General features: G+C 38.5%; 2 protein-coding genes across 9 annotated transcripts; one reads left to right on the plus strand and one right to left on the minus strand.

The window, feature by feature from the left end:
* Positions 1-264: 264 nt before the first annotated feature.
* On the minus strand, positions 265-20150 carry LOC106825873 (tetratricopeptide repeat protein 39B-like). Of its 5 annotated transcripts, none has more exons than XM_070512235.1 (4): positions 19866-20003; positions 8488-8574; positions 7613-7726; positions 1652-4763 (listed from the first exon to the last, which is right to left on the minus strand). In XM_070512235.1, exon 4 carries the CDS (start codon positions 4587-4589, stop codon positions 2820-2822), a length of 1770 nt encoding a protein of 589 aa, XP_070368336.1. In that variant the 5' UTR covers positions 4590-4763; positions 7613-7726; positions 8488-8574; positions 19866-20003; the 3' UTR covers positions 1652-2819. The 5 variants fall into 5 exon arrangements, with proteins under 5 accessions (XP_014688390.2, XP_044628211.2, XP_070368336.1 ...); XM_070512234.1 differs by having other exon boundaries at positions 19845-19978; XM_014832904.3 differs by lacking the exon at positions 7613-7726 and having other exon boundaries at positions 265-4763; positions 19845-20150.
* Positions 20100-27751, plus strand: SRSF7 (serine and arginine rich splicing factor 7). Of its 4 annotated transcripts, none has more exons than XM_014832909.3 (8): positions 20100-20456; positions 21506-21686; positions 21958-22134; positions 23001-23075; positions 23164-23274; positions 24874-24927; positions 25468-25503; positions 26160-27751. In XM_014832909.3, the coding sequence occupies exons 1-8, from the start codon at positions 20429-20431 to the stop codon at positions 26212-26214; spliced, it is 717 nt and encodes a 238-aa protein (XP_014688395.1). In that variant the 5' UTR covers positions 20100-20428; the 3' UTR covers positions 26215-27751. The 4 variants fall into 4 exon arrangements, with proteins under 4 accessions (XP_014688395.1, XP_014688397.1, XP_014688396.1 ...); XM_014832910.3 differs by having other exon boundaries at positions 20258-20456; positions 23164-23265; XM_014832911.3 differs by lacking the exon at positions 25468-25503 and having other exon boundaries at positions 20196-20456.

The raw sequence follows: 27751 nt of genomic DNA on the forward strand, positions 1-27751 counted from the left end.
TTTTGCTGAGGAAGACTGGCCCTCAGCTCACATCCGTGCTCATCTTCCTCTACTTTATATGTGGGACGCCTACCACAGCATGGCTTGTCAAATGGTGCCATGTCCACACCTAGGATCTGAATCGGCGAACCCCGGACCGCTGAAGCAGAACGTGCACACTTAACCACTGTGCCAGCAGGCTGGCCCCTACATTTTTTTTTTTTTAATTTGAAAGCATTTAGATAAGTTTGCTATCTCTTCTTCACAACTTCACAACTTCATTTTCCACCATTTTTATTGTTCTACATTTGGCTGCTTCTTATGTTTACATTGCCTGCTTGATCCCTACAGGAAATTGAGTTTGCAACTATGGAATAGTCCCCACTATAAATAAATAAATCAGCAGGGTAAATTCTACCCTAGTCTCTTGTGAGTTTGACTAGTGAGAATCAGCCTCAAGGTGTCTGGTCAACTCTTGGACCAGTTAAGGGCCAGAACCTCTGCTGTGGGTGGCAACTTCACCAAGGAAATGCCAATTGCAAGATTTCCTGTTAGAGCCCCCATACAATCTTCCCCAGGTGGTTCCCGATCTCATTGTTGCCTTGCCGCCTTTTCAACTGTGCCCCTCGATACCATTTTGTATCTTATGTGTTGTGGCAGTTACTGTAGGTTGGTTCATTTAATGATCCTTTCCCACAACCTCCTAATGAGGTTTGAAAGCTAAAACTCAACCTTCAGCTTCCCTTGCAGGTAGAAGTGGCCACATAAATATTTCTAGCCAATGAGATATACATGGAAGTCCCTAGGAAGGCTGTTCCTTCTAAAATAAAAAGGCAGAGCTTGCTAAGAAGGAGAAAGCCTTTTCTGTGCCTTAACCATTCCTCTTCCAATCTGCATGGCTTTGACAGAAGGCCTGGAGGTGAGGCTTCTTTCCACCGTGAGAAGACATGAAAGAGAAGGCCTACAGGCCAAACGGAAAAATAAAAGTAAAAGGAGCCACCTAACTTCAGATTGCTTTTGTTTGGACCAAATAAACTCCTGTCTGTTTAAGGAACTGTTTTAAGTGTCTCCACCCCAACAAAATCCTTTTCTAACTTATCTCCCTAATGGAGCCATCAGGAGAGGGACCACACTTTATATCCTCAGTACCCTGTTCAGTGCCTGCATATAGTAGGCATTCAACATATGTTTAACCAATTAACAAATTGCTATTTATTGGAAGAAGCTGGGACAAAACACAAAACCATAATTTAGGCAGAGAGTTACTTATTTCATAAGTGACCAAGATAAACTAAGAATAGAAAAAGCAAGTTAACAGGTCAAATTTTAGATTGGCAAAGCAGGTAACAAAGAGACCTTTGTTTTTTCCCAAGAAAATAATTTAAATCCTCTGCACTGAAGAACAATGTATTATAATTCTTACTAGTAGTAGTAGTAATAATAAATGTGTATTAACTCTGTCTTAATTAACACACAAAAACCAGGAGATAGGAACTATTATTATACCTATTTTATAGCTAAGGAAACTGAGGCACAGAGGCCCAAGTCCACATAGCTAGTTAGTGACAGAGCTAGGACACAAAGCCAGGTAATCAGGCGAGAGTGGTTAAATTAACTACTATACCATACTGATTAAATAATGGGGAATAACTCAACCACAATTGTTCACCTAAAGGTCTATTTTTAATTAATGAGGAGCATGTTTTTCAAAGTAAGCATTTCTAAATCTGAAATACTAGCTCCTCATTGTGGTTCAGTTAGTTGTCTGCACAGCCAAAGCATGAGAAAGTGTTACACTTGTGTTTTAGCAAACCAAACTTTCCCAGGAACTTCGGTTTCCAAGAGTGACAGCAAGGAGGATACACTCAGCCAGACTTAATGGTCTGGAAATTAGGTACTGATTTTATCCCTAAGGCAGGCAAAACAATATGGAGCCCCCTACCTACAGCTGCTCTCAGGTTAGCCCACTAACAATCGCAACAGGATAGATGCAAGCAGTTTAATTATGTTGAAGTCTTAATAGGAATTGCACGTTAGGGAGAGCAACTAAGCTAGGCTATGGTAACTAAACTCTCCCTCCACCAGCCTAGTCTTCTTTTTCTCTACCCAGTGCATCCTTGGCCGCCTCCAATTATCTTCAGAAGGGGTGTGTGTGTGTGTGTGTGTGTGTGTGTGTGTGTAAGGGGAGGACTCCTTTCTTCTCTATCCTGTGGCAAATTATAGACCCTTTTTTGAGCTCCCCAATGAAAACAAGTAAAATGTACTACTGATCACACAGGGGGAAAATATCTTCTCTGGTATAAAAAGCCAATGAAAATTATTGTGTATGAGGGAAAACCATTCAGTCTATGCTATTCAGTGTATCATTGTTTTGAAATGTCAGTAAGACCTTAAAGTCTTTTTTTCTTTCTTTTAACAATTAAATCAAAACATTTACAGGGGGCTGGGATTCCTAGTGTAGCTACTTTCCCTATTTTATTTGCAAGTTGTATACTAGTGAGATGGTAAAAAATATTTTTTGAGTTTTTGACAATGCTATCTAACATAATTGATCAATTTATAACATATAAGAGAGTATATAATGTACATCATTTGCCTTTTCTTTTTCAAGAATGTGCATCACTCCATTTGCCAGTCTAAGACATTCCATTTTATATGTATGCAGAAGGAAAGGGGGAAAAGTAATGGCCAATTCCTTTCTTACTTGTTACTGGTCAGATTCTTAGCAGCCGCCTCTTCTTGGATTTCTTCCACAATGAAATGATTTTCCTACCTGTTAATTACCTTGCTGACTGTAGATACTTCATTCATAATAAACAAAACCACACTTTGTGTCTAAATCACTTTTCTTTAGCTATTTGTTCAAGGGCTATGTGAGCCCTAAACTGTAATCGGGCTTCCATGGAATAGTCTTTGTAGTTTTTTATGTTGTCCAGGCTTTTTGTCGCATTGGCATGATCTCCTTTTAGATAGTATAGAACTCCCAGTTCATAGTAAGTATATGGCACCAAATAGTGGTCATATTTTAACAATTTTTCCTTTTGAATGACACGATTAAAGTACTCCTCAGCCATGGAATATCTGCCTAAGTGTTTCAGACATAGACCTTTCAGTAAATTTAGGAAACTTATGTCATCTGTGCCATACTCTTTATTTGGATGTTCTCGTAAAAGTTCTTCGCCTTTGTCAATTATTGAAAGCCAGCTTTTGATAAGGCCTAGTTTTTTGCTCATGATTCGGAAACCACTCCAGGCATAAATGAATTCCAGAAGGGGCTGTGCTGTAAACCAGCCTGTGGTAGTACCATAGCGCTGGCCCTTCTCAGCAACAAACTTTTCAATTGGCACAGAAGTTCCTAAAATTTTGGCTTTCAGGCTATCCACTTTTATGAAGAGAGAGTTCATATCCTCACCTAGCGATTTCACAAAATCAGACGGAAACAAGGCCAGTAGTACAGATTTACTGTACAAATACATTGTCTTGGACCACCTGCTGTGGTGAAACAGTAGATCGGCATAGTAGTAAGCGTGCTTCCAATCCTGCAGAAAAATGTGACACCACATGAGTTCCCAGTAACAGAGGTGATGAATCTGCTTCCATTCATTCTGGAGAAAAATGCACTCCTCTAAAGCTAATTGTGCATTTTCAAAATTTCCTTTCAGCATATTAAAACGTGCCTGAAAAAATTTAAGTATGACACACTTTGGAAATTTCTGAAGGTAGATTAGAAAGAGATCTTCTATAGCAGAACTGTGACCCTTTTCAACACCAAAAGCTACATGGATATAACTGTAATAAAAGAGTAGAGTCAACAGACTTAAGATATTATTTAAATGGGATTCAGATGCACTCTCATTAAGCAAAGTCAAGCCTAACTCTCTATCACCAGAATATCCGACCATATTGAGTATTTTGAGTGTCTTTGGTGGCACAAGTGATAATATCAAATTGAATGCTCCAAGTCCAAATTTTATTCCTCCAACCAGATGTCTGTGGGTTTTGCTTTGGTGGTTAGGTAAATGTGTTAATACTTGTTGACAGTCTTTGTATATTTGATAACTTGACCCAACGCTGATCCCACTTTTAAGAAAATTAAGCACACTGTCCTCCTGTATAAATGTTATAGTGGCTTTCAAGATCAAACACTCAGCATAGCAGACTTCTGCATGCAATTCCTCTTCTCTGATTGCCTTTATTCCCTGTTTACTTACTAGATGAGAAAAACTTATCATTCTGGATTTTCTTCGGAAACTGTGACAGGTTTTCAAAGCTTCTTGGGCAGCAGTCGTTCCATTCTGTATATCCTCTGGATCAAAAGTCAAGATGCCCTTGACAACCGTAAGGATACTATAAAGTAGAGCATGGTATATGCTGTTTTTTGACCATGGATGAATGAGATTTATGGCGTCTGAGAATCTGTTATTCAGAAATAAATACAGTCCAGTTGTGCATTCTTCCAGGGAAGATACTAGATTCATTGTTGTTGCCACAGGGATAAATTCATAGGCGTCTTCAAACTTTTCCTCCTTATCATTCTCTCCCTTAATTAGAGTAAATGATGTCACGTCATCCTCCTTATCGTTTTCTCTTTTACTTAGAGTGAATGACATATTTCCTTCTCCAATTTAGAGGTGGGAAATATCTGAAGTGGAGTGATGTGTCTGCAATGAAGGTAGCTCCTGCTCTCCTGACTGGGGTCACTTCTTCCACAGCCTGAGGTGTTGCTGTTGTATTGGAGGCAAACAAACTAATAGCTGTGAGGTGCAGCATTAGGATATTCTCATCTATGTCAGATAAAGGGAAAAAAAGATAATTTTATTTACCTGGAAGATGTACTTCTGAAAAATTCAAATCATTTGGAACATACTAAAGACAACATGCTCTTTTAAAACAATGTGAAGTAAATCCTTTGTAAACGGAAGAGTTATTTTGTAACCATCCCTCCAATCTATCATTTTCATAAGATCGTGCTTTTACAGGTTTATGTTGTAGAACTGTACTGTGATAGCTGTAAAGCTTCTCCATAGGAAGGCCTTGGGGGCAAGAATCTGGCTGGAAAGGGGAATGTATTTGTATAGGTCTTGAGTTAAGACTAAGGAAGGGGTGAATTGTCCAGGACAAAGAATAAAGATTATGAGAATGAAAAATCCATTCCATGCTATTCTTAGTACCACCGCTGCACTTGCATATATTTTTATAGAAAACTAGGACTTGATGAAATATTATGGTTACTTGTATAGGACTTTGGATATGGAAAGTGCTATGGAAACTAGAAAGATTTCCTAGCATTGTTGCAGTTAGGAAAAAAAATTTAAATGTAACAGTTGTTATCACAGCATTACTACAGTGGTTTAGTTGGAAAGTGGGGTAGAGGTGGGCACAATGGAAAACCAGTTACAAATAGCAAGCTACTTAATTTATTCATAACACCACAATAGGTTCAATTTATCTATTTTTAAAAGTAGAAAAAACACACACTTTAGTAATTATTACAATGCTTTATAATAATTACAAATATACTGTAAAATGTACTTTAAATCTATATTTTGATAATTTAAAAGACAGGAGAGGGAGGTAAAGCAGAGGAGAATAATCAAAGGAGAAGAAAGAGAGAAATGCAGAAGAGATGCAGATTTTTACACAGGAGAGAGAAAACTGAGTAAAAATATGTTATATGTGAGAAAAAAAGGTTAGAGAGAAGGAGAGCCTCAGAGGTATTATTTTAGTTAAATTGCTCATTTTTACATCTTAGAGTTTCGTTTCGTTTCAGGGTATTAGCAACCATGATCACCATCCATTGAAAAGCTAAGTTAACTACACATTTATAGAAAAGGCTCAGTTCTGAGGGGGAAAGCCATGCACCCATGAGGAGGGAAATGGTCCTTGGGGCTGCAATAGTAGTGACTAGATTAAGGTTTGCTGGAGAAACCTAGATGAGAGCCAGATTCAACCCAAGGACAATGGGTTGAATGCTTTGGCTTAATGCTTTTAAATTATATTCCAAAAAAATCCCTATTCTCCATCCAAGACAGCCCAAATTTTACTTTTTCTGAAAACTTACCTAAGTCTGTCAGCATAATCACTCTAACAGCATTCTGTATATATCTCTATTAGTGTTTATCTCACTGCATTGTAATTATTTATACACCTGCTTTCATCACTAGCCTGGGAGCTTCAAGGCATTATTTATGTTTTATCCAGCATTATATCCCAGTTCTAGCACACTCCCTTGAACAAAGCAGGCATTAATAAATGGTTGCTAAATGAATTCAGGTGCCCATAACGTATTTATAGGAATTTCTTGAAAGCAAGTAGTAAACTCATCCTTCTGCCCCGTGATTGCTGGGTTTGCTACTCCCAAAGAGCATATAAAGACATAACCATAATGAATTCTCTGTACCAAGATTTACTTGTATATTGTTCTACAATATTTTTAGGATTGGGCTTCTATTTTTTACCTAGCTCAAGGATTAATACTTGTATAGTCAATAATATACATTTTCAGAGATGTTGGTGGGGGGACTTATTCCCTATTTTTTTTTTCCTCAATTTTCAAATTTTCTCAATTGACAAAATTGTAAGATATTTAAAGTGTACAACATGATGATTTTGGAGGGTGTGAGAACATTTAAGTTCTACTCTCAGCAAATTTTAATTATACAATACAGTCTTATCAACTATAGTCACCATGTTATACATTAGATCCTTAGACCTTATTCATCTTATAATTGAAAGTTTGTACTCTTTTACTAACTTCTCTACTTCCTCCACCCCCTTTATTCCCCATTCTTAATGTTCCCATAAGGGGACTTTTTTCTAGCAGGATACTCCTTGCCGGTGGGCTGACTTCTGACTGAGGGGTGATAGAAGGACCTGGGAAAGTGTAGCTTTATGCCTTCTGAATTCCTTCGTTTGGAACCAACCTATCCAAAGCCTGAAACCAAAAAAACAGGAGAGTTTGTTTTCTGCTCTCCAGCTGCGTCTGGGACCAAGTGAGTAAATCTGTTTAATTAAGGAGTGAGCATTAGTGAGCCCACTTGGCAGCACATCTGAAGTCACAGTAACTATTAACGTAATCAAAAAGGTCATGTTTTGGTCTTCTTCTGCCTGACTCTTGCATCTATATCTCATTGGTTCTGAGCTCAGGAGAGGAAAAGGGATATTATTTATCAACCCCTAAAACTGTCTCCTCCTCCTTCTACTCTTGTATTCCCTATCTAGATGAGTGGTACCATCACCCACCCTAGATCTCTTGTTTTCCCTCCTCCCATATCCATTAGTGACCGTTCCCTGTCAGTTCTATTTTGCTGAATGAGGTGCCTCTCTCTTGTCCTCCAGATCACCCTGAGCATAATTCTTTAACAAGACTTATCACTAACGTTATACTATGGTAAAATGCACAGATTGTGAAGTTAGATTGCTTTGTTTGAATCCTGATTCTGCTGTGTGCCTGGCTTTACTGTGCCTCTGTTCCCTCATCTGCAAATAGGGACTAACAGTCCTTCTACCAAAGAGTGGTTTGGAGAATTAGGTATAAAGCAGTTAGGACAGTATCTGGCATACATAGTAAATACTCAATATATTATTCTATACCCACCCACCCCCCACAGCCTGGCATATAGCAGGTGCTTACTGAATTGTTTTAAATGAGGCTTGGTGTGCAGACTGCTTTGTGTAGGAGTTCCAAAGCTTCTGGTGATCGAGGTGGAGTCACACTGCTATCATTCTTTTACTTAAAATATTCTGTCTGAATAAAACAGTACAGAGTTTACCAAAGGAAGGTGGTAGGGAATGGGCACAGGGGGTGAAGAAGAGCACTTATGTGGGGACAGTCAAGAAATAATGCACAACTGGGGCCTGCCTGGTGGCACTGTGGTTAAGTTCCCATGTTCCACTTCAGGGGCCCAGGGTTTGCAGGTTCGAACCTGGGTGCAAACCTATGCACCGCTTGGCAAGCCATGCTGTGGCAGGCGTCCCACATATTTATAAAGTAGAGGAAAATGGGCACGGATGTTAGCTCAGGGCCAGTCTTCCTCAGCACAAAGAGGAGGATTGGCAGCAGATGTTAGCTCAGGGCTCATCTTCCTCAAAAAAAAAAAAAAAAAAAAGAAAGAAAGAAATAATGTACAACTGAAATGTCACATTTATGTAAACTATTATGAACTCAATTTAAAAAAATAGTGAAGATGTTCAGCTTCAAGAAAAAAAATTCTGTCTGAAATGTCTTCTTTACCTCTGTCTGCTAGTCTACATTTGGAACGATCAATCTAGTGAGAATGGATCAGGGAGGGCTAATACTGAGCCCGAAAGATCAGTCAGTTAGGGGGCTTCAGTGAGGTAGGGAGAGAGAAGTTGAAGATATAGAAAGGAACAATTCAATCAAAAGTAGGCAGGGGGGAAGCACAGAGCACAGGCGAAGGGAAAAGTAGCAGTGGATAAGATGAGAAAAACCTCTTCCACTAACATAGAAGAGCCTTCCTTCCTATCATTCATTCAATACATACTTACTTGAGCTCCTTCTAATGCTGAGCACTATCCTTGGTGCCGGGGATACAGCAGTGAACAAAACAAAGACCCTGCTCCCATGGAATTTTCCTAGGGGAGAGACATTATGGTAGGGGAGGGACATTGTGATGGGGGGAGAGAGAGAATAAATAAATGAATAAGTAACATGTCAGCTGTTGATATATGGTATGAAGAAGAATAAAATAGGTTAAGACAGAATAAGGAATTTAGAGAGTGATGGGGTGTGTGGTACTTGCTATTTTATGTAGAGGAGTCAGAGAAGGCCCCCTGATAAGGTGACATTTGAGCCTCGATGTAGAAGATGTGAGGGTCTCTTGATCTCTTCTTTCAGTCTAAGATAAGTGAACATCCTCTGTGGCATCCCATGATGCCTTGTATTTATCTCTATCACAGCACTTGCTATATATATATTTTTAAATGTCTTTCTTCTGCATCTTTTATATCTGTCTTCATCACTGAGTACCATGACTGGCACTTAGTCATTAAACTAAATTAACATTTACCAAATGGCTATGACAGTTTTCATTTTATATGTACTAAGACAAATTCAAGATGAAGTAGTCATTTAACTGTTAAAATAATAAGAGTCAGGAAAATGTAACATGAAAAAAGGAATTGATGTCCTTAATATAGTAAGAGTTCCTAAGAATCAATAAGATAGAAGAAATACTCCAACAGAAAAATCAGTAAAGGACATAAACAAATTGCCAATAAGCATAATACTGAATCTCCCTGTAAATTAATAAAATATAAATAAAAAATAATATACCCACTTTAGAAATAAAATTTGGCAGATTAAAAGAATTCATCCCGGGCCAGCCCCACGGTCAAGTGGTTAAGTTCACATGCTCCGCTTTGACAGCCCAGGGTTTCACGGGTTTGGATCCTGGACATGAACATGACACCGCTGGTCAGGCCATGCTGAGGTGGTGTCCCACATGCCACAAGCAGAAGGATCTACAGTTAGAATCTACAACTACGTACTGGGGGGCTTTAGGGAGAAGAAGGAGGGAAAAAAAAAAGAAGATTGGCAACAGATGTTAGCTCAGGCGCCAATCTTAAAAAAAAAAAAAGAATTCATCCAGTCTTAATAAAGGTGCAGAGAACCAAATACCCTTGTATACTTGTTGGTGGGTGTATAAATGGCTGCAACCACTTTGGAGAGCTATTTGGCAACATGTTTTAACAGTCTTTTACATTTTTTATACTCTTTGACCCAGCAATTTCACTTATGGAATTATTCTAAAGAAACAATCAGGGATGTGCATAAATATCTATACAAGTTACATACACTTCAGCATTATTTATAATATAAAAAATGAAAACAATTTAAAATTTCTTACAACAGAGGAGATTGATACAGTGCAATACTATGCAAAAATTATAATGTAGAATATTTAATGACTTGGAAAATTGTTTATGGTGTAATGCACTGTATTAGTCAGGGTTCTCCAAAGAAACAGAACAATACCACATATATATAAAATAATATATAAAATAAGCAACTGGCTCACACAGTACTGGAGGCTAAGTCCCAAGATCTGTAATAGGCAAGCTGGAGACCCAGGAGAGCCGATGGTATAAATTCCCATCTGAAAGCCAGCATGCTTGAAACGCAAGAAAAGTTCAGAGTCCTAAGGCAGGAAAAGAGTAATGTTCTGGCTCACGCAGCCAGGCAGGAGGAATGCTCTCTTGCTCAGCCTTTTTGTTCCATTCAGGTCTTCAATAGATTCAATAGGTTGTGAGGCCCACCCACATTAGGGAGGGCAGTCCGCTTTACTCAGTCTACTGATTCAAACCCCGGAGGCTGGACTTCAGAGATCACAGTCATAGTCACTGCACTATACTGTGCAGTATGAGCTAACTTCTTTTTCTTAAAAAAGTCATTTGACATTTATTGAGCATCTGCTTTGTGCCTGGCACTGTTCTAAGATGCCTGGGCTATAACACTGAAAATGACAAATGTTTTATCTGGAAAGTTAAATCATGTAGGATTATTGCTTTTTTCATTGTGCTCTTCTATATTTTCCATTTTCTACAATAAACATAAATTTTTTTATAATTTAAAAAAGTTTTTACATTCTCAATTTAATATTACGTGGATAATTGATCATCTTATCTATATAACTCAGTGGAATAATTGAGCAAAGCAAGGAAAAACATGCAACACTGCTGTCCAAAATCATTAAAAATTTTGAATTGGATTATGATTATTAGCTGTGAATCATTTTGAAAGTACACTTGAATGTATGATACATGAATGAATATAAGTGAGACAATGAATGTCTAAAACATCTCAGTGATTTTTCTAAAACCAAGTAGCGAATTTCAGAGACAGGATTCAATTTCAAGTCTTCTGAGTCCCAGGTGATTTTTCTTTTCATTACCTCACACTTTATTCATCAAAGAGGTAGGAGGACGACCTCAGGAAAATCACTTTACTTCTCTAATTCTATGAAGTAATATATTTAAGCTAAGATTTAATTATGCGTAGGACTTTCATAGGTAGAGCAACTCATAGAAACAATTAAGGAATATTAATATTATAGGGCTAAGAATGGCATAAGGAAAGGGGCAGAGGTTTGTCCAAAAATGAACAGTTTGCTTGTATTCGTAGAGTGAAAAAATGAGTTAATATATGTAAAACACTTCATACAGTGTCTGGCACATAGTAAGTACTCAGTGAATACTAACATTTAGTAAGATAATTGGGATCTAGAGCCCTCTTTTGGTACTTGAGAAAAATGAGGCCCAGAAAGTCTGTGACATATCTAAGATCATATGATTACTTAATAATAAAGATGAGAATGTATGTTGCCTGACTTCCCAACTCAATGCTTTTTCCAGTTCACCGTGAATATATTCTTATTGGAATATGGCTGTAAACACAGGCTGCAACAGTGATCCTGGACTGTGGGGAATCACTCCACACCACTGAACTGCAGGAATAGCCAGCCAACCACTGTATCTTTCTTTCAAATGCTACTTTACTTCAACAATTACTTTGTGTGCATTTTGCTTTGTCAACAGGAATAGGATGCTAATTAGTTATGAACACTCTTCCTATAGCTCCTCCATCTTTCCACATTCCAAGGTGCTTTAAGGTATAAAATAACTTTTCCTTGACTGTCCTTCATAAAGTTTCATTTAAAGGAAATATATCTAATGTGTAAGCAATACAGAGTATAAACTTCAATGATATACCCTCAAAATATGTCCTGAGTTAGTACTTTTGTGAAATTATATACAACTTTTTGCTTGTAGAAAAGATTATAGAAAGTTGACATTTAAATTATTTTAAATAAATTGCATTAAGATGATTTCCATCCCAAGTGAATGAAATATTACATATTCCTTGTGTGGTTCTACATGGGTATTAGAAATAAAAATTTAAAAAAAAAAGGAAATCATGGTAGATATGAAGTAAAATTGTTTGTTTGCAAATTTATCAAAAAATAAATTAAAATGCCAATAAATTACAAGATTTTTAAAGAAAATAGACCCAGTCACAAATAGGTAGTAACTGGGAGGATGTAAAAGTGAATGCGATTTTTAAAAAACATTCATGGAACATTCATAATGAGTAGTACTCCTCCACACAATTGGCTTGGGACTGTTTTTCCAAAGAAAGAGCTATCTTGTGGTCCACCATATTCAATAATATTTCAAAATTATATACTAACTAGAAATGTTATATCTGAATTAGTGAAAAGTTAAGGAATATTTTGGAAGAATACGATTTTATAGATTCTACAATTTTGTGTGTGTGTGTGTAGGCTATAAATATGCTTCATTAAAGAAAGAAAAAAACAAGAGGTGAACATGAAATACTACTTTTCCAGGATGCCTAAAGAAGAGAAGAGAGGGAGGCTCTCGCTGGAAAAATCATCTTTTGAAAGACTGCAGGAACAGTGGAGCTTTGGGATAAAATCAGGAGCCACAAGATCCTAGGAAACCTTCCCACAAGATTTAACCAGCTTGTCTTTCCATTGGTGGGGCTGAGGGGACCTACTATCAGACAGAAAATATAGGCAAATGTGCTTCAAGACAATTTAAGAGATGATAGATTGACCAGGACCTATACAAACCAACGACTAGTTACAGAGGAACCAGATGGAAGAAAACTAGAGAAATTATGCAATGATAAATATACTATCAGAAATAGCAGCTTTGGAATTTCACAGCACTGGGGGCAGGAAAAAAAAAAGTGGGAAATGATTTGTGCTAGACTAGGACTCTGAGCAAAACTCAGGGTAAGAAAGAACAGAAAGATTAATAGAAAAGAAGTGAGAGTGTTATTAAATCTGAAATAATGGAACCCAAATCAATTTCGTTTTAAAATATATATATATATATATATATATTTATGTGTTTGTATCCTACTGGGTTTGAGGGCAAGGTCCATACATTTGTTATCTTTTTGTACTGGTTTTTAAGCATAGTAGCTTATAATTATTAAGCGCATAATACAAGCTTTTGAGGAAGAAAAGATGAAAGGAAGTACACATATCCTTACCACCATTCTAGATTAGGCAGTGTAAAGAGTGTTGAATAATTTCTACTCTCCTCCTAGGACTCCCAAGTAAATATACATAGATGTTCAAAGTTTTCCTTTCATGGAAGCTCGAAGGCTCCTATGGGAAACAAAACTTGGACCTCATTAGCACCTCATTCGAAGACATTTAACTGTAGCAACACTGCCTCTCTGAAATCTAAGGTGACCAAAAATCAGGTACCTTCCAATATTGTGCCAGAATAAGTGTAACCACCAAAATTCAGGAAAATAATTTTATTCTTTACACCTAGGAAGACCAACTTGGCAAACTGATCTCCATCACAGGAATGTTAACTTTGCAGTAATTCACTTATCTGTATGAGAACCCGCGAACCTGCTGCATTGGACAGGAGGAGGAAGCAGGAAGAGGGACTAGGGACTGTTTGTGCATAAAACACAAACATGGTATGTAATCAGATAGAAAAACTCAAAGATAAAGTGGGGCTTTTGATGTTGTTTCAAATACCAACAGTGTCCCACTGGAAAATGGTTGTATACCTGCAGGTTCACAGGCACATTTTTATAACATAAAACAGATGTCTCACTACAACTCTCAAAGAGTTGTTAAAAAGCCCAAACAATTGGTGCAAAAGAAACCTCTCTGGACTGGGAGATCAGAGGGTCAGATGTGGACAATAAACAGCTGTCTAACCTTGGGGAAATCATTCACAAATATTAATTGAGCAACAACCAAGTGAAGTCGCTGAAATAGTTTCTTAGTAGAATTCATTAATTCCACAAATATTATTGAGAACCTAGTATAGGCCAAGCACAATGCCAGGCAGTAGGAATGTATCAGTGAGTAAAATAAAGTCTCTGCCCTTGTGGATCTCACACTGTGAGAGACTCTCACGAAATAAATGAAGAGGTCAGAAGGTAAGAAGAACTATGCAGGAAAATAAAGTTGAGTGAAAGGGACAGAGAGTGTGGGAGAAGAGCACATTATAATGTTTAAGCATTCTTACAAAGTACTATATTTGTTTAAAAAAATCACAAAACCTTCAAACAGTACAGAAGACTAGACAGTTAAAACACGAAAGCTCCTCCCTATCTTAACCCAACCCCACTTCCCAGGGGCACCTGCAGTTAACAGTTTGGGAGTATATATATTAACGCTGGAGTCTTCCTATATTAACTGTCCTGTTTAAGTCCCCCGTTACTACTTCCACTTAAAATATTTTTTTTATTTATTTATATTTAAGATTACATTTAGCTTTTTTATTATAAGTAATACAGGTCCTAACAGAAAAAAATTTAAAAATAACCAAAACGCATGTAAGCTACACTCATAATACCACCCACCCAGCATCATTACAACCTCCATTTTCTCCTGAGAAACCTAGAACCTGAAATGGCAAGTATAGTAACATGTTCCATTTCCACAGCTACTAAACAGTGACTTTTCAGTTCAAACTTGGAACTCCTCTGTCTCCAAGCCTCCCATTTAAAAAAAAAAAATGATTATAGGAAATTGTAAAATACAGAAAAGCAAAAAAAGAAATCAAATTACTTTTATTGATACTATTTATCTTTACAAAGCGAATAATTTTGTGCATGCATATCATTTTGAAATCTGCTTTTCTTACTTCACTATATACCATTAACATTTTTCTGACATTAAAAATTGTTCTACGATTGTGGTTTTTAATGGCCATAATATATATAACCAATTTATGTGCCATTACATATTTAACCAATCCCTTTATGTTTGATTTTTCCAAGCTATTTCCATTTTTTTGACATTATAAATAAGATTCTACAAACATTTTTGTACGTAAATCTTTATGGGCATCTATGATTATTTCCTAGCATAAATTCCAGGAAGTAGAATTGCTGGGCCAAAGTTTACATACAATTTAATAATTTTAAAACATATTGCCAAATTGACCCTCAAACATATTGTATTATTTCACATTCATATTAGTGAGCCTAGGTGCCTATTTCACTGCACTCCTGACAGAAACAGCATGTTATTTTAATTTGCATTTTTAGTTAAGGATAGACATTTTTTCTTCATTTTTTGCTGGGGGGGTGTTTCTTAACTGTTTTCTGTTTTTCTTTCTTTCTTTCTTTCTTTTTTTGAGGAAGATTAGCCCTGAGCTAACTGCTGCCAATCCTCCTCTTTTTGCTGAGGAAGACTGGCCCTGAGCTAACAGCCACACCCATCTTCCTCTACTTTATATGTAGGATGCCTGCCAAGCCATGCCAGTCCACATCCAGGATGAACCAGTGAACCCCAGGCTGCCAAAGTGGAACAGGTGCTCTTAACCGCTGCACCACCAGGCCAGCCCCTTATTTCTGTTTTTTATTGGATAAACTCATGCTTTGTTCTTTACTAGAGATTCCAGACTTTTGGATTTTGGGAACCAGATAGATCTGAAAAAATTGGGGGATGGAGGGAACAAAACTTTCTCTATTGAGAAAACATATAAGATTAAAAACAATTACTCTTAGCATCCTTTTAAAAGATGGGCAGAGGAGCATTTTAACAGAAAAAAGTAAGAAAGATATATTCACAGATATATCACAGAAAGATATATTTATTCAACAAAGGATGGTTCTTCCCAAGAAAGAGTGGTTGGCAATAGTTGCTATCTTTCTGGGATTGGAGGAATTTTTGTCGAGGTTCAGACTGACAGTCCCTGTGGCAGGATTTAGGAACGATTGTGCTCACCACGCTGCAAATCTAGGTCTCAGTCTCATTGGAAAAACGAGGTGGGGACACTAATGGGGAGATCTAAGAAAATTCTTCCTATCCCTGAATTTCAAGCCAGTTCTTTCATATGTAGTCTAAACTTAATTATCTATTTGAGAGTTGTAGTGTATGTATCCATTTATCATTGGCTTTGGAATAGATTTTTGATTTGCTTTTTTTAAAAAAAGTGTATGTAATCTTACAGAAATTAGCTTTAAAGACTAAACATCAGGGCCGGCCACATGGCCGAGTGGTTAAGCTTGCACGCTCCGCTTCAGCAGCCCAGGGTTTCCTGGGTTGGATCCTGGGCGTGGACATGGCACCGCTCATCAAGCCATGCTGAGGTGGCGTCCTATATGCCACAACTAGAAGGACCCTCAACTAAAATATGCAACTATGTACTGTGGGGATTTGGGAAGAAAAAGCAGAGAAAAAAAAAAGATTGGCAACAGTTAGCTCAGGTGCAAATCTTTAAAAAAAAAAAGACTAAATATTGTAATAAAAAGTGGCAACTTCCCCGCTGCTCGCGAACTCCTCATCCCACAGGCAAAATACCTTTGGATAGAACCCTTAAGAAGGTTTCAGCATCTGATTTCGGGATTCCTGAGGATTTACCTTTCATGAAGAAAATTTATTTTTCTGAGTTGTTGCTTCTTACATGTGTCAGATTGTTTTTCTCTCTATAGATTGGGTCAAAGAAGAAAAGTGACAATTTCCCTTACTGAAGTCAATGAATGAAGAGACAAAGATGTCTTAAAAATGGCCACTTAAGGGGCCGGCCCACTGGCACAGTGGTTAAGTTCAGTGCGTTCCACTTTGACAGCCCAGGATTTGCAGGCCCAGATCCCAGGCACGGACCTACACACTCATCAAGCCATGCTGTGGTGGCATCCCACATACAAAACAGAGGATGATGGGCACAGATGTTAGCTCAGGGCCAATCTTCCTCACCAAAAAAACCCCACAAAAAACAAGGCCATTTAAAACTAGTCACCATGTTCCAGTGTCTTGTCCCTAGCTTTGCAGAACAAAAACTTCAATTTTGTCAATGTACCCAGATCATACCAAATTTTTAGCAACTGACAAAAGTAGTACTACTACTACTACCACGAGGAAACATTTACCGAACACTCAGTATGTGCTAGACACTGTGCAATGTTACTTCATTTGCCTTATCTAATCCTAACAACAACTCTCTGAGATAGGTACTATTATTAAACCTCATTTTGCAGATGAGGAAGCTGAAGTAGCAGGAGATTAAAAACTCAGTCAAGGGCCAGCAGCTATTAATTAAATCGTGAAGCCAAGTTTCAACCCCAACTCTGTCACACTCCATGAGCTTATGCTCTTAATCCCTATACTATAACACTTCTCCTAAGAAAAGGATTTATTAACTAAAATCATTTTTATTAATTTACAGTAGAAGATAGTCATTTTCAGGGAACTCAATGTCTTGAATGATATTTCTCTAAGTACAGCCGAGAGCTGGTTATTAACACAGGTTCTCTCCTTCCAAGATAGTGCTGCATAAACTGCTAAACTCTAAGTGTAAGCTAGTTTAGCTCTCTCTGGTTAAGACACCAAGCTGATCAAGTCCCTTTCGTTAGTATTCTTTCCTCAGAGAAGGAACAACACAATTGATTAGTTTAGGGCTTGATGATTTTACAGTTTCACATCTTTGAATGCAATCAGATATTCCTCGGAAAGCCTCACTCTTCCCAGTTGTTTTACGCTCCTAAAACACCCATTTGGGTAATTTTTGTATCAGTGGGGCACTCTTGCTTTACATTTTTCCTCTTCCTAGTTTCATTCTTTGAAATTGGTCAAAGTACTGGCATTCTTTAACAGTTGCTCCCCCCCCCCCCCCCCCCCCCCCCGCGCCGCTCCCCGCCATACTTTAGTGCTGATTGTAGTCCAGGACCTGGCTAATGAGAAGTTAATTTCTTTATACAATGTGAAAGAATTACAAACATGCGGCTAAAACTTTTTCCTTCCCAGAATTTCTTAACAACATTCTAAAAGGGAATAGAAGATTATGAAATGTTCAAAAAAGAAAAGAAAGTTGAACATAGCTGTTTGGATTGACCTATAGTATATAAATATACACCACATACATAAATACATATTAAAAGACTAGTGTTTGTAGCTACAGACTATTTCTTTACATTAAAAATCAATATGTGTACAAAAGGTCTAAACTTGTTTTTCTTGTTTTAAGGTTTCACATCTAAGCTAAAATGGTGACAATTACTTAAAAGTGAAACTAAAATGGAGAAGAAAATAAGATAAAAAGTGAACTACTTTTTTAATGCTTCTCTGAAGATACCGAATCTAGGAAACGCAGATAAATTTTGAAAGCTGCTGTAAAAGGTTTAAGAACTAACTCGCCCTTCCTAAACTAATATTATCATCAATATTTAACAACAGTAATATGTTAAAAATTTTCCAACACTTCCTATTAGGAAATTAGGAAATACTGAAATATTTGTTGAATTGAATTAAGTAGCTTTCACATTCAAATTGAATCTGGGAATGTGATCTTAATTTAACACACAATCACAGACAGAAATTTATGTGGGTGAAACTGATTTCAAAAGAATCAGCAGGAATAAAAGTGCTCTGTACAATAAAATCTCCCTGATTTGGATTGATGCTTAGTGAAAAGAATTGGTTATGTGTTCTTAGAGAAGGAGTACTCAGTATAATGGTGTACAGAAATAGTATACAGTACTATTATTTTTTTACGGCAACTAGTTAACACAGCCCGGCTTAGAATTGGTCCTCCTTTACTAGAGATAATATGTAATTAGCTTATCAAAACACCTGTCTCACAGAGGCAGGCAAGCCACTCAGGGTTTACCCATTTTCCTTGAATGTGCTTGAAAGCAGTTTGTTATAAGTTGGAAAATTGCTTCTTTTCATATTGTTTACACTATTATTTGCTTAGAAATTCTCTTTCGTACAACAGACTTTGTATTCAGAGCCAAAAAATATTTATTGACGCCTAAGAGGAGCTATCCAGTATAAGTGCTATCTTTCAATAAGTTATCTACGCTTTGAACAACAGCAATTTTCATAAATTCTTAACAGAAGAAAGAAATTAGTGAGGCTTTACAAAGTTGATAGTCTATCTTTCAGGGAGTATCATAGTCTATCTTTCAGGGAGTATATAAAACGATCTTTACCGTTTAATCCTTTTGAGAAGAAGCCTGTTAAGTAGATAGCAACAAAAATCAGTAAGACTAACGGAGAACAAATATACTCTATAGAACTTCTATTTTTTTGCTGGAGATTTTTCTTGAGATAGACTAATTCTTTCCATAATTTGATAAATCTGAAAAAAATATATATGTATAAATTCGTAGCATTACCCAGAGAGAATCCATACTTTATTCACCTGAATAAAGCTTATCCTACTAAGCCGCCTTTCTCCTGTACTCTATCCCACACCTATACATACCAAGTGAAGTTAGAGCGGATAAAAAAAAAAAGAATTACAAATACCTAAGGATTTCCTCTTTTATGTGGAAGATTTCCAACTCGTGTATTCCAAGTACTTACAGTGTAATGTCTTTTTTTGTGGATGGTAAAAAAGAAGTTAAATCTGTATTCGTAGAGTTGGTGTCTAGCAAATACATTGTATAAAATCAAAACTGGATTTTAAGCGATTCTAAATTAAAGATTTTCATTTATTTGACATATAGAGCGGCTGAGCAGCAAGGCTGCTACTCAAAGACGACTTGAGAAAGTACCAGTCTTCAGGATCTGAGTATTAGTGAATGAGACGTGTTACTATAACACAGAGCAGAAAGCACTAGAAGGGAAGCACAAATAAATTACTTTGTGCATCAAATGCAAATAATTTCAGAATTGCCACGAGCCAAAACGCTTAAATGATTTAGGGTTTTGTCACAATCAATACAACACGAAAAAAAAATCTGCATTCCTTTGTCCCCCAGACTCCAAGAACTCGGACCGTGTTGGTGAAAATTGGCAGCTGATTCTGATGGGTCTGAAGGGTCGGTGCAGGGCGGGCGGTTCCTGGGGGCATCACCCCCTTGAGGCCTATGGGGTTCATGGAGTTCTCACCCTGGCCAAACTCCCGATTACCTCCGATGAGCCCCAAAGGTCACTGAGTAGCAGTCTAGGCCGGGTCCCCCAGCAGAAAGGCGGCGACGGCTGCAACATGAGCGGTTAAATTTTACAGCCTTTCATAAGGCCGGGCTAATGCACCTGTAGTAAGATTACCAGAGCTCACGGCGCCTAGATTGGGAAAAATCAAAGGGGGGAGGGAGAAGGAAAGGAAAATAAGGAGGGTACAGGAAAAGGGGGAGGGGAAGGGGCGGGACACCGCGGGAAAGGCCAAGGGTTTACAGGCGAGATCCCGGCGTTCCCATGGAAACGTATCCCTCCGCCCATGACCGGCGTCTTGGTCTCTCCACTTCCCTCCGCGCCGGTTCTCGGCTGTTTCCGCCCATCTCCTTTGTGCCGCGCAGAACGTTGAGCTGACGCATGCGCAAAGAAACCCAGCCGCCGCATATATAAGCGTGAGCCCAGGCTTTTCCTTGTAGTGCCGCCGGGACCGTTGGCTAGTGAGTCGGTGCTGCGGCTTCTGCGTTACTTGATTCCTGGGCACTGTGAGCTAAAAGAGCGGAGCTCGTGGGCCGGTCATCATGTCGCGTTACGGGCGGTACGGAGGAGGTAAGGGGCTAGGGCCCAGTGAGGGACGTTGCTGTGGGCGTAGTGAGTGTTGCGAGGCCGTGGGGTTGGCGCGGCTGTTGGGAGACGGTTATTCCGCGTGCGTAATGGCGGCTTCGGCGCACGCCATACGAAGCCGGAGGCAGCGGGGGCGGGGTGTCGAAGGAAGACGGGCTGGCGGGGGTCGTTCTGTGCCGACTTACACGTTAATGCTTGGGCATTTTCGTCTCCCGCCCCAGCCCAAGCCAGGCCCACGATTACTGTTTTCGTGCTGCCCTTCTTCGAACCGGCCGCCTGCGCACCCCCCCCCCCACGCCGCCCGCGGCTGCCATTTTGCGCACATTGACGACCATGGTGGCGCATTTCCTTGGCGCTTTCCCGCCACTTCAGCGGACAGATCTGGTCGCAGCCGTAAAATCAAGGGTGAATTTGCGACTGAACAAAACTGGCAGTTTCGAGCTGCGCCTTCTCGTCAAACGATCGGTCGGATTGCGGAGTGGGAACGGAGACCTAATCTTTTCGTCTGGCGGCTGGTTTCTTTTCTCTTTTAGCTCTTTCGAGCGCGGTTTCTGGCTCTGGGGCGGGGAGCTGCAGCCTTGGGCGAGCCTGCGCCTGGGGCGGCTGCCGCGGAGAACGAGAGCCGGCGCAGCCCTGCTGTCCCGGTTCGGCCCCTGCCGGGCCCGCCCGCTGCCGACGCCGCTGCTGCCGCCGGCCCGCGCGCTCCCCGCGCGCCCGGGGCTGCCGGGACTCGGGGGCGGGGCCGGGGCGGAGCCCGCCCCACGCCTCGGAATATCCTACCACGCAGCTGCGCTTGTGTTTTGGAGGTTTTCCCCCCTTTTTACTGGAATGTTAAGAACTTTGTCGTACGCTAGCTTTTCAGAGATTTATGGACTTTGTTGGTTTTAAGACTAAAATCATTAATTTAGTTCTTGATAGAGCGTTCAATGTGGTTTGCACAGTCTTAAGGATAGCCTCTTTTAAGGCAAAGAATTCGTTCAAACTTAGGGCAAATTTTGCATAACATGTATTCTTCTATTTGCATTTTTAAACAGAAACCAAGGTGTATGTTGGTAACCTGGGAACTGGTGCTGGCAAAGGCGAGTTAGAGAGGGCTTTCAGTTATTATGGTCCGTTAAGAACTGTGTGGATTGCCAGAAATCCTCCAGGATTTGCCTTTGTGGAATTTGAAGATCCTAGAGATGCAGAAGATGCAGTGCGAGGCCTGGATGGGAAGTAAGTAAAATGTTGGTTATGAAACTTAGAGTCATTAGACTATTCATGTGGGCTGGGTAGTAAGCTAGATGCTGAGCTTGGATTCTGTAGTCTGAAGGCGACTAAATAGCTAGTCATAATTTAATTAAGAATGAAGGGAGGGCAAAGGTGGAGTTGGAAGGGCTTATAAGGAGAGCTGAAGCTTGTGAGGGGGAAGAGTGGTTGGAAAGTTCTAAATGGAAGCCACGTGCTTTTTTTTTAGCATTAGAATTTTGTTGCATATCTTTTATAGGGTGATTTGTGGATCCAGAGTGAGGGTTGAACTATCAACAGGCATGCCTCGGAGATCTCGTTTTGATAGACCACCTGCCCGACGTCCCTTTGATCCTAATGATAGATGCTATGAGTGTGGCGAAAAGGGACATTATGCTTATGATTGTCATCGCTACAGCCGGCGAAGAAGAAGCAGGTATTTACTTTAATAAGGGAATGGTCGGTATATTGGTTAATCGAGTAATTCTTTTATTAGCAAGGCAGAAACTAATATATTTCTATAATCTTGAATGTTAATTGTACAGGTGTATTTTACAATTTTTGTTTAATTAAATAAATGTTAATATATTAATAATCAACCTGGTCAAAACCTTTCAGGTTTCTTCGTTTGAGTCAGTCGCCTTGATTCAGAATGTCACGAGCCTTATGATATCATGCTGAGGCGCCTTGCAAATCCGACAATTAAGATCCTCCTAGACCTTGAGGTGATCAGCATAAGAGGCCAGATCCCCTCGAGTCATCTACACCTAGCTTCACCTTATTCTTTAAAGGGCAGAAAATTTGAGACGGTCATCGCCGTAACAGTAAATTTGGCTTACATTTGGGGCCCCCTCCGGTTTAGAAAGAGGAACACCAGATTGACCACATTCCCAACTAGAAAAATCTTCTTGCGTCAATCAAGCCTCACCTGGCTCATTTGGCTGTCAGTTTGATCGTCGTTAGATTGAAGAAAACATCTAGATGCAGCGATCGGCTATAGATACTTCTAGATCGTCTAGATCTACTAGACCATGGGCCAAAGAGGGTCGACCTGCAAACTTGCAAGGTTTATTTTAAATACACATTACAGTGTTTTATATTATGTAATTCTAAGATGTAATTCAGCTTTTAACAAATCTTTTTTTAGGTAGTAAAAAAAAAAAAAAACTAATAGGCCCAGAGTTTATTTCCAAATGAGACACTAAATTTAAATAGTTATGAGATTTGATTTCAGCAGAGGCACACAAACTCTAAAACCGAGTTATCATCTGACATCTTGTTTTTTTCTAACTTGAAAAATAGGTCACGGTCTAGATCACATTCGAGATCCAGAGGTAGGCGATACTCTCGCTCACGGAGCAGGAGCAGGGGAAGGAGGTGAGAGATGTTGCTTATTTCAAGTTTTAACAAGCAATGAAAGACTTTAATTGGAGATGGACTTAAACATCTTTGATTTAATTTTTAGGTCAAGATCAGCATCTCCTCGACGATCAAGATCTGTGTCTCTTCGTAGATCAAGATCAGCCTCACTCAGACGATCTAGGTCTGGTTCTATAAAAGGATCGAGGTATTTCCAGTATGTAACACTTTTCTTTCCCTTATTTATCTATTTGGATTGTCATGTCTTAATGACAGCAGTAGAGTGTCTTAAGGACATAATTGAAGCGGAATACTTTGGAAAATATTTGAGATTTAAAAGTTGAATTTATACACGACCTGTAAATGGATATTACCCTAGTTGTATAGCTGAAGAGAAGCCCGCTGAAGATTTTAAGGGTTGTTGCAGAGGCCATGGTAGAGGGAGGGTCTAAAGTATAAATCTCAAATCATTCCAGTGAACACTGGGTAGAAAGGTTGGTGAAAACATTTTGGAGTCAGGTTATGTTTATTGTATAGGTAAATGATACCAGCTCTAAAAGAGAGTTGCTGATCCCTGATAAGAAGGCCCATTAGAAACCAGGAAGAGGGGCTGGCCTGGTGGCGCAGCAGTTAAGTGCGCACGTTTCACTTCAGAGGCCCGGGGTTCAACAGTTCCAATTCTGGGTGTGGACATGGCACCTCTTGGCACGCCGTGCTGTGGCAGGCATCCCGGGTATAAAGTAGAGGAAGATGGGCACGGATGTTAACTCAGGGCCAGTCTTCCTCAGCAAAAAGAGGAGGATTGGCAGCAGTTCCCTCCGGGCTAATCTTTCTTAAAAAAAATAATAAAATCCAATCAAAGAAACCAGGAAGAGATTTGCAGTTAGAAGCAAGTTGAAACGTAGTTTCTCTTTTTTGGAATGATTGGGGTGAATTTGAGACCATGGAAAGTTGTTCACCATGGTAGTAGTGTACATATGGGTAAATATGGCCTGTTGAACTAGACGCTTAGTTTAGACACCAAAATTTAAGAAGTTGGAAACCAAACTGCGAACTTCACCTTTTTTTTTTTAACTTCCTTTGTAGAAGGCCTTAGAAGTAGAAATTGATAAAATTCTAGAAAACAAGGAGTTCACAATACTCTAGGGAGTTAGTGCTGTTCATTAATATCACAAAGTCCTTAAATGCAGGAATTCTAAAACTTGTGGTTCATTTGAGAAAGATCTGGACCCTCTCTTTAGAAAATTGCATTTATTTTGATCCCAGGACGCCGACATGCGTATGTCAGAGCCTGATTTGGTTTATGTGACAAATTGATGGTCATGAACCATGATAGCTTGTCGATGATCCAAGAATAAAGCCTTACCCACTCATGACTTCCTTTTCATTGAGCTTATCACCTAAAGAATTGAAGTCTGAGTTCAGGAGTCTGTGTGAGGTTGATTTTATTCCTTTAAGATAAAATTAAATCATACAGTCTTCTCAAATGAAAACCATCTGTTTTATTTCTCTTGGGTACCACACACTGGTTAAGAATATTGTGCTTCCGTACAGGAACTTTGACAATTAACCCAGCTCACTGAGTATGATAGAAACAAATAATTGAGATAGTGGTTCCTTATTTATTTGATATCAGAGCTTGTTGAAAGTGTGATCATTTGTCCAGTCTCAGACTTTTATAAGGCAAGAGTTGCATCTTGCTCAGTTTTAGCCCGTCTATTCCTAACCTACTTAATAAGGTGCTCAGTAGGTGTTTAAGAAAATTACTCCTACAGACTAATTGGTAAATTGTCTTTTTGGTTTTCTTTTTATTAAGATCCCGGTCGAGGTCAAGATCAAGATCCAGGTCTCTTTCACGACCAAGAAGCAGGTAGGGTAAAAGTCTGATTAGTGCTCTTATAGTTATATGGCACCAATATCCAAAGAGTTCAAAGTGTTTTGAATTGTTGAAATTTCAAGCGGTAACTCTGAGCCTAGGTGTTAAGTGGGAACACAGTACCTTATTAATAAACCAAACTTTAGTACTTCATTTATATTTGGCCTGTTCTGGCTGACTTCCTGGACAAAGGAATGTCAAGTTATAGTGGGAAAGAAGTTTGTGACTTTGGGGTTATATTAAGAGGCCCTTGTTAGAACGGATAGGTGCATGGAGAAGCATTCTGAGATAATTGTGCTTAAAGCAGAGTGTAAAAGATTAATTGTAATAAAATAAAGCACTTCACTCATTTTATGAATGGTTGTTGGAAGATTGGCTTTTGTTAGGAAAAACTGATAGACTATTTTTCAGTTTAACTGCAGCCTGACCTTTTAAGCTCAGGGACTATTTGGGGATTCATTTCATGGTATTGTGGCTATAAGAAAGGGATTGGTTAGTATTTTTTTCTTAATAGAATTTCTCATGTTTTGACAGCCGATCAAAGTCCAGATCTCCATCTCCAAAAAGAAGGTAAGCTAAATAATTTGTTGCCAAAGCTTAACTGTCAAGTGTGGCCTCTGCAGAATTTGTTTGCTTACTGCCTACTTTGCAGGCTTTGAGCTCTTTGGAGAATTGGTGCTATATATATATGAAAATACTAGATACTAAGTTTCTTAGATGATTGCTTTTTCTGCTTCAACGTCAGATTATATTTTGTTGGAAAATTTAGTCAAAATGTTGGGATGATCATTAAGATGTGTTGAGTCCTGTGAACCCTTAATTGTATAATTTCATGTTAAGAATGCATGTTTTTTTTTTTTTTTCTGCATGGGAATGATAGGTAGGTAAAAAGGCAAGTGGCCACATGAAGAAAAAAATTTTTTAGGTTGAAGTCTTGGCAGCTAAACCGTTATCTGCCTGGTTGTTACTTAATCAAAAACCCCTCAAATTCAAATAGTTGTTCTCTTTAATTTAACCTTGTAATTTTAGCAAGGAGGCTGTTAAGCCTAGTCTTAAGCAGGGACAAAGGATTTGTATATAAATCTCTTACATAATTTTTTACATGTCTGCTATAGGAATTTAGTACCTTTGGCCACCTTTGCATTTATTGAACCTGACATGCACATAAGAAGAATAAGTTTTCAGCAGGCACTAATTGGTTCCAAACTGAATGTTTTTCTTTTTAGTCGTTCCCCATCAGGAAGTCCACGAAGAAGTGCGAGTCCTGAAAGAGTGGACTGAAGTTCTCAAGTTCACCTTTTAGGGAAAAGTTATTTTGTTTACATTATTATAAGGGATTTGTGATGTCTGTAAAGTGTAACCTAGGAAGGGTATTTCAACCATCTAATCAAAATGGATCTGGATTATTACTCTGTAAATTCACAGCAGTAAAATAATATAAATTTTTGTTGAATGTATTAACATCCTATGGTCTGAAAATGTGGGTTTTTATTTGGCACATTTAAATAAAATGTTTCTAACTAGATTTTGATTTGTGTTCAATATTAACACACTCAATTTGGTGTAAGCTTCAGGAGTCAACCATGATATTAAACCATATTCATACAGACTTAACATTTAAAGTTTAATGGTGTTATTTAAGTTTTGAACATCATTAACTGTAGTATACATACCCTAGGAAAATTCATTTTTACCCTTACAGCTTTGAGTAAGATAAGAACTCCAGTTCCACTTAATAGCATGAATATATAATGACAAGTCCCTAAATTAATCTGAGTTGGTATTCGATATTAGGTTAATGATCTCAAATCTGTCAATCTAGAGGGACCACTGATTTGCCTATAAATGACCACAACAGGAACTAAGCAAAGAGTGTACTAATGTGGTGTAAGTAGTAGTTGGACTTGATGCTGGAGAAACAATTATTTTCTGAAGGCTATTTAGGTACAGTAACTAATTGAGGTTTTTAGGCTATTTAGATGAGATGGTGTCAAATTAGAACTCCCATTTTAGGAAGTTCTCAATGTTCTTTTGTTTCTTTAATTTTAAGCCAAAGTTTTTGCATGTTTGAGGAATTGTCTGGATTTGGGACAAAACATTCATGTAAACCAGCTTTGCAAAATTTTCCAGCCCAGATACTCTCCTCTGTCTCTTCAAATGGATTGCCTTATTCTGAGCAGAGATCTGTTAATTACCAAGCTAGGTTTTTTAGTTGCTGACCACCAATATACTTTATCTTATTTTGCCAGGCTGGTGCAAAGTAATTAAAAATGTGTCAATCAGAAATGTTACTGAGACTAAAGCAGTTTTGTAAATCTCACTTATATTTAGCAACACCTCATGTAGTTTTTTGTAGCATCTGGTAGACTTTAGAATGTTATAGCCAGTGGATTCTTTATTCAGACTTTTAAATGTCTTAAGTATAGTAGGCCAGTAACAGTTAATTTTGAGAGTTTTCTGGTCGAGCTTTTACCAGGTATATTCTCTAGCCTTGGTGCAAAAAAAAAAAAATCCGTGCTGGTGGCACAGGTATCTGCCCTTGTCCATTTTCTTGTGCTTTCCCACAAAGTTAGTGGATAGCATTGCAATTTGGGAATACTGGTCTGCCTCAAATTTATTTGGTGGTCTGAATGATCACTAGTATGTGGGAAGTTTGGATGCTTTGTTTTTGGAATTTTGATGACTGGCTGAATTACACAGTTGGTATAAAGCTATGTGTATAATTGGCAGGCTTATTTGTTGCACTTGGCCAGCTTTAATTGTTCTGTATTATATAAAGATAAGTTTACTCAACAATAAATCTGTAGAGAACAAACAA

This window comes from Equus asinus, chromosome 6 (genome assembly GCF_041296235.1).
Source record: "Equus asinus isolate D_3611 breed Donkey chromosome 6, EquAss-T2T_v2, whole genome shotgun sequence".
Taxonomy (NCBI): Eukaryota; Metazoa; Chordata; class Mammalia; order Perissodactyla; family Equidae; genus Equus; species Equus asinus.

Excerpts from the sequence above, each read along its gene's own strand:
- SRSF7 (XM_014832909.3), top strand. The coding sequence starts at position 20,429 with ATGTCGCGTTACGGGCGGTACGGAGGAG. Across the intron at positions 21,687-21,957 it reads GTGCGAGGCCTGGATGGGAA|GGTGATTTGTGGATCCAGAG; the intron begins GTAAGTAAAATG and ends TATCTTTTATAG. Across the intron at positions 24,928-25,467 it reads CTTTCACGACCAAGAAGCAG|CCGATCAAAGTCCAGATCTC; the intron begins GTAGGGTAAAAG and ends ATGTTTTGACAG.
- LOC106825873 (XM_014832904.3), bottom strand. The coding sequence starts at position 4,589 with ATGTCATTCACTCTAAGTAAAAGAGAAAACGATAAGGAGGATGACGTG.